At 43.1% G+C, this 9,792-nt stretch overlaps 1 protein-coding gene across 1 annotated transcript; it reads left to right on the top strand.

The window, feature by feature from the left end:
• Positions 1–1,303: 1,303 nt before the first annotated feature.
• On the top strand, positions 1,304–7,351 carry myoz1a (myozenin 1a). Its single transcript, XM_027000530.2, has 6 exons — positions 1,304–1,451; positions 3,119–3,215; positions 4,688–4,875; positions 5,014–5,263; positions 5,627–5,807; positions 6,109–7,351. The coding sequence occupies exons 2-6, from the start codon at positions 3,128–3,130 to the stop codon at positions 6,341–6,343; spliced, it is 942 nt and encodes a 313-aa protein (XP_026856331.2). The 5' UTR covers positions 1,304–1,451; positions 3,119–3,127; the 3' UTR covers positions 6,344–7,351.
• The last annotated feature ends 2,441 nt before the right edge of the window (positions 7,352–9,792 follow it).

The following is a 9,792-nucleotide window of genomic DNA, read 5'->3' as shown; positions in this document are numbered from 1 at the left end:
TATTATTTAAACAGGACTGTGAAGGACTATTAAAGGAAACCTTACTTGTGAAATCTATAGCTATAGTTCCACTGCAAATTTAGATCAATCAAAATGATGACTTAATATAAATAAATAAATAAATACTCACCTCAAGCAATGGAGGCAAACAAAGTTCAAAGTTCAACGAGGTTTTATTGTCATTTCAGCTATATACAAGTAAACAAAAATGAGACATTGTTCCTCCAGGACCATGGTGCAACACAAAACAACAGTGCAACAGACAACATGCTACACAAGTGCAAACAGACAGCAGTATTATATAAGCCACTCAATCGTTCTGCATCCACAGCAAACCAAGTGTAAGATACAATCCCACAGTTAACCAGATGGAGGCGCTCTTTGCCTAGCTCTGATTTTAAAATTGGTCCGTTACACCTAAAGCACCAGACGAAATTTTGCATCTCTGCATGGTGTAGCATATATTTATGATATGATAACCTTTAATATACATTATATATCTCCTGATATCACACTAAAAAGCATGCCATGTTTGCCAACAGGCTCTTCTCAGAACAGAAGAGCCTCAAAACAGGCCCCCCCCCCCCCCCCACACGCTTCCCACCTATATTTAGGGCTGTTATTGTCCACCTACTTTTTTATGGATTGTACCAGCTTTCTTTTTGCACAAGTGCAGTTCTGTTCCGATTATGTGTGGCCATGACTGCATGACCCACTGAATTTTCACCAAGCTCATGTTTATATGAAGTATTGTGTGAACTCTTTATTGAAGCAGCTGTACAGATCCGTTAAGGTTCTGATGCTGTACCAGTGGCCAGCTGCGTATTGTGCAGACAGCCAGGAACCCACTTAGAGGAAACGCGTCCAAAAACTCTAACTGGAGCTCCAGGAAAGATCAAGCAAGCAACAGGTACGTCCTGTCAACCAGCGTATGGGAGGCCAGTTCAGGGGTCTTCTGGAGCACGGGAGAAGCTCATTAATGCAGAAAGGAAATGGGACAAATCTATTACTACCCCCAGCAGGGTGAACAGCCTTTACCCTGTCAGGCCATTTGATAAGTAGTCTCTCTCTCTCTCTCTCTCTCTCGCTCTCGTTCTTTCTGCCTCTGCTATATTTAGCTCATGAAGCATCTGCAAGAAAGATATTAGTGTCTTGATATCACCATCAGCACTTTGTGTGGTGCAGACTGAAACCCCTTCCACACCAACACACCCACCCACCCCCTCCACCCCAACCCACCCACCCACCCAATCACCCCCTCCACCCCAACACACCCACCAGCTCTCCCTCCCCCCTCAGAAACTGACATCCAAGTCCCGACTGGATTTCGCACTGCCTGGGATCTTGGTTCAGCCACAGGACAGAGGCACCCTGGGACTTTTCAGTTAGTTTATTCCGCAGCTTTGCCGCTTTCTCTTGAGCTCACTTCCTTAAAGGAGTCTTAAATCTGGGTGAGTGAATCATTATGTGAACTGTCTTTGTTAACCACATGCATGTGCCATTTTACAGTCAACAAAAAAGAAGGGAGCAACTCCCATAACCAGTATTAACACTTGTGAAAGACTTTCGCCTCATGATTGGAGAGAGAGAGAGAGACAGAGAGCGAGAGAGAAGGACTAGCCACCACCTTCGGTTCACTAAAGTCTCATCAAAGTTTGCACTGCCAGCTTTAGGGAAAGTTTTCAATGCAATTTGGGGTCCATGTCTTAAAGCTGCAGCCAGTGAGATGAGGAATGTGCTGAGTTGCCCTCTCTGTTGCCCAGCCCTGAATTTTATATGGAGTGTAAAGCCTCGACTTCACAGCTGGTGAAAACTGAGCTCAGTTGTGCACAGGCTGCAAGTTTTTTTTTGTTTTTTTTTTCCCCCCCAAGAGGGTTTAGAGCGCCCCCATAATCCATCACTCACTCTCCATTGCATTCATTCAACTTTGAGGGAGTTTTCCTGTTTCCCTGTAGAAATATGCATGCGTGTGTTTAGTGGGTTTGTGCACAACTTAATCCAAACATGTGATATGTCAGTTACGTCACTTACTCCGCACTAAAAGGTCTTGCTTGAAAATGGCGTTTAAAAATAGCCGAAGTAGATTGAGTTACGGACGAGCCGATGCAGTCCTGGTCACTGGATGGGTCTTGAAGTGGCAGAGCTACTGTATGTCACATGAATTTAGTGTATGTTACGTACAAAGTTCAACAAAATAGATGTTAAACTCCATGCATGCAAGACAGGCCTCCCTTATGACTAAACCAGATCTAATTAAGAACAACCAACATCGTCCCTGCTTGGCTGTGGATCTGAAAATGCCACGGTCCTTCTCAGAACCAGCATGTCCTAATGTTCACTGGCATGTGTGATGAATCCCTGTGGTGGCCCTTGACCTTTCCATGAAGGAGGCTGGTTGAGAGCTGTGTCTGGTTCTAGCTTCAGATGATAACGGGCCAAACAAAGCGAAGGCTGTGGTGTGTTAGAAGTTCTACTCTCTCGGGCTTCACCTTGGAATTTGTGGAACGTGAGGTCAATGACGCGACGTTGCGGGCGGCCACCGACTTGACCAGCCTTGGTGTTTGCCACTGCTACATTTCAGCCACCGGGTGCCGCACTACTCCAAGTGTTTTTTTGGTGTTTTTTTTTTTTTGGTTTTTTTTTGCTTAGGAGGTTAGGTTTTAAACGAAAGGAACTCTCACATTGACTTGGTGAACCTTTTCCTGATTTTTAAAAAAAATTCAGTATACCAGCCCCAAAGTCTCAGCGCTTCCCCACTAGGTTACTCAACGAGCGAGTGCTTTTTGGAGCGCCTGGATGAAGAGATGGTAACAGAGGCTATGCTACTGTATCTGCTAAGAGTGGAACTCTGTTGGTGCTTTTGACCTAGTTTCATACATTTAACCTAAGAACCCAGATGCTATTAGCCTTGTGTGAACTATGAGAAAAAAAAGTCCTAATTCTATGCTAATTTTAACTCTATAAAAACATCCAAATAATTAACTCCAATTAACGCAATGTCATTTTGTTGTACACATTTTCTTTGACCCCCCATTGTTTTCTTGTCTGAAACAATTTTACTTTGATTAGGATGTAAGAAAATCTCATTTACCCTTTTCCATCTGACTTATTTGCCTAGTTTGGAACCATGCCTCTCTCTGGAACACCGGCTCCTCCCAACAAGAGGAAAAAATCCACCAGAATCATCAGTGATCTCTCCCATATCACTCAGGACGGTGAGATCCGTGCACGGCTGACCCCCACAGTAAAACATGCGTTTGTGTCAAGCAGACATCTTCAACCTAAACTCCAAAGACCGGATGTCCAGGAACAGGAGCTGGAGATGCCTGGTGTGAAGACTCGTGCGGTATACGCAGAGTTCAGCTTTTTAAACAGTATTTCTTTTTTCTTCAATTACAAAAAAAATTAAGCTAGTCAAAACAATGAACACTGATATATAAAGAAAAGGAGATGAGTTGGGGGGTAGAGCAGGTTTGGAGATGTAAATATAGGGTGAGATGTATATATATATTCAGCACTTCCTAAATAGCCAGTTCCATTTTCTGTGTGGTGTCCTTCTGAAGCCTTTTCTGTAGTGGGGTTTGTTTGTTCAGCTCCTCCCATCTGTGAAATAGTCTCACTGTAGGATGATATGGTGAATAAACACAGGCTGTATTTAATCAGAGGGCCTTGGGTAAAGCCTCTGACTCAGTGGCTAGTCAGACAGCGAATCCCACGCTGACTACACACTCAGGTCACATGGAGAGACACAAAAATCCTGTTATATATATATAGAGGACAATTAATGTGTTTGTGGGAGACGCTGTTAAGATTTCAGGCCTTGTCACTGAGGTTGTGCATGGTTACACTATATATGTTGTAATGAGGTGGGCGACTGACATACAGACAAGCGCCCCTCAAACAGATTTCAGACCAGTAATGCTGTCTTTGTCATTATCACAGAAGGGCCACTCATTCCCTGATGAGATCCATACTCCACAGCAAAAATATAATGTGGACCCATGGGGGAAAAATGCTAACCAACAAGTTTTTATTTCTCTACTCCACAAAAAAACAACAACAAAACACACATATAAACGTCTTACTTAGAGGAGATAATTGGTACATTTTCATCAGATATTTCCTTCAAGATCCCAGCGTTTATTATTGTTTCACACTATCATGTGCCTGGTCTGCCTCAGCCAAAGCTGTTTTCAGGTGATCCATTTTTCAGACTTATAACTGTTCTCATTTACAGTAAATTGAAGTTCTCCGACAGCCTTGGGACAAATGCAGTTCTGTGTAAATTGAATTTCCAGCTTACCTACACGATGTTGTTCTTACTAGAGCATATTTCGCAGGTTAAATAAGGAATAGGGAATACCTGTGTCAACAAGAATGACCTCAGCTCCACTATGTCAGTAACCATCAGCATATGTCATGAACACAGTTGTTAGACATTCTTTATGGGAAAACACTGAGAAATAGCAAAGTTCTGAAAATTATATAGGGGTTCTATATAACTGGATCATTTCAGTTCAGTTAAACCACTTAGTATGCAGTTTCTGAAAATTGAAACAAATATTTAAAGTTCCACAAAATATGATGAGATATGAGAGAATTCAGACATCAGGACAGTTTTTACGGCAAGAGCCAAGAGAAGGTGAACCACTGTGGTAGGTGAAGCTTCTCCACTCTGTGTTCCCAGAGTACGAATCCGAACCCGAGGCCTCAGAGTTTGACTTGGGGACAAAGATCCGAGCCCCCAAAGACATAATGCTGGAGGAACTGTCCCTGCTGAAGAACAAGGGCTCCAAGATGTTCAGAATGAGACAGCAGCGCGTCGAGAAGTTCATCTACGAGAACAACCCTGACATCTTCAACAGTGACTCTATGGTGAGAAAAGAAAAAAAAAACAGGCCACATACTGCGCACTGACTTCACTGCATATATTCAATCTTGCAACACCCCTTGTATGACAGGCCCAAAAGGCCGTTCAGATCAGACGGTTCTGATTGTGATCTTTGATCCCAGGATAACCTCCAGAAGCTGGTACCCAGCCTTGGTGGCCAGATGATAGATGTTGGTGGCCGTCTGGTTGGGGGACATACTCTTGTCCAGACTGTTGGGGGTGGGTATGCACCTGTACCCCCTCCCAAACCAGGACGCTTTGGCAAGGAGGCTGGAAGTGTGATAACTGCAAGTGGAACGGCTATAGGAAGTGGAAGATCTGCAGCTGCAGGAGAAGGAGGGAAAGTCAGTGTATCAACGGTGATTTCACAGAGTAAGTAGCAGAGGAGGGTCCAGACAAAGGCCTGCATACCCTGGGTATATCACCAACACTGACTTTACCTCTCTGTAATGTAATATTGACCATATGGGGAGGAAGGCTGTGTGTGAATCACTATCTTAGTGTGGCTCATGCTTCTGTACGGTTGTCTTCTCAAATCCAGAAGGCTGAGGGGCTGTAGCAAGCCATATTTCATTAGTTTCTGAATTCTTACATGTTACACAATGATATATATATATATATATATATATATATATATATATATATATATATATATATATATATATATATATATATATATATATGTAGTTATTAATATCTAGTACATTAATTTGTCTTTTTCACCTTTCTCTACAGGTGATGAAACTGCCAAGGCTGCTTTAGAGAAGGCAAAAAAAAGAAAGGAATATGTGAAGACATATGTATCACCATGGGAACGAGCCATGAAGGGCAATGAGGATCTCTTAATTACTATGAAGCCATTCATGCCGGGACCCTGTGCCCATGGTGATCTGCCCAAATACAAGTGCTTCAACAGGTGCCACATGTTGCACATCTGTTCCTCATGCTATTAGCTACCTGCTCCCAGTCTGTTTCCCCAGGATGCCAGATTTGCTGGAATTTTCGTCAAGACAAGATATACGACAAATTTTGAATCCTTAAGGTTGATGGCTATGGGTATGTTTTGATGTCATAGCTCTTACAGCTTCATCAGTTAGAAATCAACAGAAATCACCTCGCCTCATTTGAATGAGACTGGTAATGCTGACATACAGAAATGTTTGGCTTAGCATCCTCTATCCCTTTCTCACTTTTCCTCCGGTTCTCTTGGCTAATAGGTGCGCTATGCCTTTTGGGGGCTTTGAGAAAGCTTCTCAGCTGATGACCTTCCAGCTGCCAGACGTGGAGGCAGCAGTGGACGAGCCCGAGCCTGCCGTGGTGTACCAGCACGACATCAACTCGCGACCCTCCTTCAACCGCACCCCTATTGGCTGGGTGGGCAGCGGGGAATCGGGCAACGTCCACTTGGCGATGGATGGCATGCCATTCGATGGGGAGACTGATGACCTGTGAAGAATGAGCCTTCTTGGTCCTGCAACACCCGAGCTCACCCTATAGTCACATTTCCAAACCTGCTCCACCCCCCCACCCCCCCGAGCTCATCTCCTTTTCATTCTCTCTCTCTGTCACTCTTTCTCTGTCTCACTATCTGTGACTCACTCTCTCTCTCACACACACGTACGCAATCATCTCATGGATCAGATTTAGAACATATGTGACACACTGTGTGTGAAATGTATGACCTATTGGCTGTCAAGCATGGGCTTGCTTCATATAACAAACATTTGTGAGACTGAAAGGTGTTTTCAAATTAAGAAATTGGAAAAACACCCAGTAAAATAATTATAAGTGCATCCATTATAAGTACATGCCCAGTTTGTATATGCCATCCCTTCCACAATGTAAAATGTAACCTTGTCGAAATGTACCATTTACCTGCAGTATATTAAGCGGTGCTCCAGTGAAGAGTTTTACGCATGGAGTTGACGGAGAAATTCTAATGACTACGAGATATTGTTCTGGCTAGAAGAAAGATGCTTTGCTCACTATTTATTTAATTTTAGAGGAGGAGTGACAAACATATCCATCTTTACTTTTTAACACTGGTGAATTCCAGTGCTATGGAGGCTGCTCCTAAACCACCTCTCCAGTGGTAATACACAACTTCAAGTCCACACAGAAGTAGGTTGTCATTTCAAAGTACTTTTAAAACTAGTTAACTACTTTGAAGCCACTTCATAGAAGCATTATTAAATGAGAAACATTTTGGCTTGATGATGATGGTGATGATGATGATGATGATGATGATGATGATGATGTGATAATGGTGATAGTTAGTCACAGCACCCAATAACATCTTGGCTTACTGCTGTGTGGCATGTTGATATAATAAATGACCAGATTTGATTTGCTCCCATACATAGGCTCCCTTAATCTGGGTTTAAGATTACGTCTGATTTCTGACCTCTGATCTTACTCCTCAAATCAAATCCCCTGTTTAATAAAGTATTTGATAGCTGATTTTTGTTGCTTTGTAATATTTCTCTTATTTGCTTTTCAAATTGAAATGCACATAGATGAGCTCTGAGCAGTGGTTAAAAAAATCCCTCAAACGAAAGGAACAAAAACGCAAAAAAGTAAATAATCACATTAATACAAAGGGAGGTCTCTCACACACACACACACACACACACACACACACACACACACACACACACACACACACACACACACACACACACACACAGTTGAGGCTGACCATAGTTTTTTACGTAGCCCGGTTTCGGTAGTGTAAAGGCCGAGGGGAAAAAGAAGCCGCCTCCAGCGTATCTGTCACACTGTCGCTACCTGACTTAAGTATCGCGAGAATTGGTTACCTTGGCTGCAGCACCCTGACGCCGAAGGATGCGTGAGGTACAGCGGGCGGCCGAAAGAAGACGACTGCTCCCGAAGAGAGGACGGGATGACCCCGGGTCTGGTCAGGCAAGCAAACCTACGCTCCTAATCACTGCAAGAAAGATAACAGCCATTTACGCAGTCGCCGGCAGGGAGAGAGGCGTGTTGTTTACGTGGTGTAAAGTTGAGACGCAGCCCAGATCCACAGGCATGTGGCCGGATCCTGAAGAATGTGTGACTGGTTTAACTGGGCTGAACTGGGCTGCAAGCGTTGTGTCGCGCACGGTCGGGAAAGATGCTTTTGCTAATTTACATCTTCGCTGGAGTAGCATCTGCATTTGTTGTTGTTGTTTTTTGTTTTTTTTAAAAAAACAACCCAAAAACATTTCCGTAGAGAGTAACGCAATGCAAATTCATTGATCTGCAATAAAAGCGCTATGAATAAAAACACAACAGCAACGTTCAACATTGCTGGATTCGCTGACGACGCTAGCGGCTCAAAGACTGCGCAGCAAGTTCAACCACCTCGCCGTGGCTGCCAGTAGTAGTTGTAGTACGAGCGGCGTAGTTGTGCGACCACGGTTCTTTCTTTGCTTCAATTCAGCCTGTTTCATGTCATATCCACGTTCCCTTCGTTGCGTGGGACGGTGATTTTAGTATGTGCTTTACACGCAGTAAGAAATGAGCAAGCGCGCATTATATGCTCCTTCTCGGCGCGCAGGAGATGAGCCTAACTGCGCACGATATGTCTCTTTTCCCGATGACGCACACGCTATTTTACGGGGTAGTCCGTGCGTATCGGTCGGTTGGTGTTCAGGTACTGTAGGCTTTGCCAAAACTGGGGGGTGTTAGACACGTTGTTTCTGTTGTGGCTGGAGAAACGTGGAGTTGGGAAGACTAGTGTGCGATCCGTCTTCTGGCCCGCTTGCCTGCGCGTCGGAGGGATGGACTTGGTCTAGCTTAAGACTGCTCCTACAGCGCAGAACTAATGCACTGCTTATCCACCCCCTCCAGGACTCCAGCAAGTTTTAGTCTTACTGAACATTTGGTTTATTCTGATTGTGTGCGTTCTTATGCAGTACGTTTGTCGGTTTCACTGATGTGGGAAAAAAAAAAACGACTGTTCATCATAGCATAAAAATTATGAAGGTTTAGGAACCTTTAGCCTGTTTTAACGAAGACAAGCTATAGTGCTGAAAAGCTAAATGTTGACGTCTTTTGTTATTATACTAAGAGAAAAAGCGTCTGAACCGCTCACCTACATTAGGTGTTCTCCGGCATAAAGAACCCTTAGGATGCTTCCTGCTTTTGAAACAAAGCAGGCAGTCGGATCTATTTTTAGACTCAATATATGATGTGTTTGACAAGATTCACCAAGGCAGAACCAAGAAATACCCTAAGTAGGACAGACTTTAGGTGTTTTCCCATTTTATTATGTTTTTCAATTATATTTGGATTTGCTTCTTATAATTACTTACATTTTAATACAATTCAAATTTGTGATTTAAACTTACAAAATGCATTTTAATGCAGTAAAAAGGTGATAGAGACCTTGAGAACTGATGTCAGCATAAGAACAAAACCGTATCTAAAGTTTAAAAGCTCACAGACAGTTTCCTTTCTGTATGTACAATCATTGAGTCCACCTTGTATGTATAGGTAAATCCATATTAAAAATCGTCTGTGTTATCTAGTAAAATAGAGCTGAAGAGATTATGTTGATCTGTGTGTCCTTCTGGATGACATCCAAAGCACTGTGGGGAGTAAAGATCACGTCAGAGAAACTCTGCTTTAGAAAATGTGATTTTATGAATTATTCGAGTACACTCCTGATTTCACGCTGCACATCACTCCCACAATGAACAATGTTTTTCGCTTTTTCCCATCGGAACAGTCCTCTTGAGTCAGAGCAGGTTCGCTTGAGATTGTGAAACCGTCTTTTTTTTGTCACATCCATTGAACTTGGCAGTGGAAAAAATACATCAACTGTTGAAAATTTTTTAGAATCTTGTAGCATAATAGTAGGGCACTATCTGAGATCTTGTAGCGTAATAGTAGGGCACTAT

Source organism: Electrophorus electricus, chromosome 11, assembly GCF_013358815.1.
Source record: "Electrophorus electricus isolate fEleEle1 chromosome 11, fEleEle1.pri, whole genome shotgun sequence".
Lineage (NCBI taxonomy): Eukaryota > Metazoa > Chordata > Actinopteri > Gymnotiformes > Gymnotidae > Electrophorus > Electrophorus electricus.
Note: the sequence above shows the minus strand (reverse complement) of the source record. Positions and strands in the feature narration are given on the sequence as shown.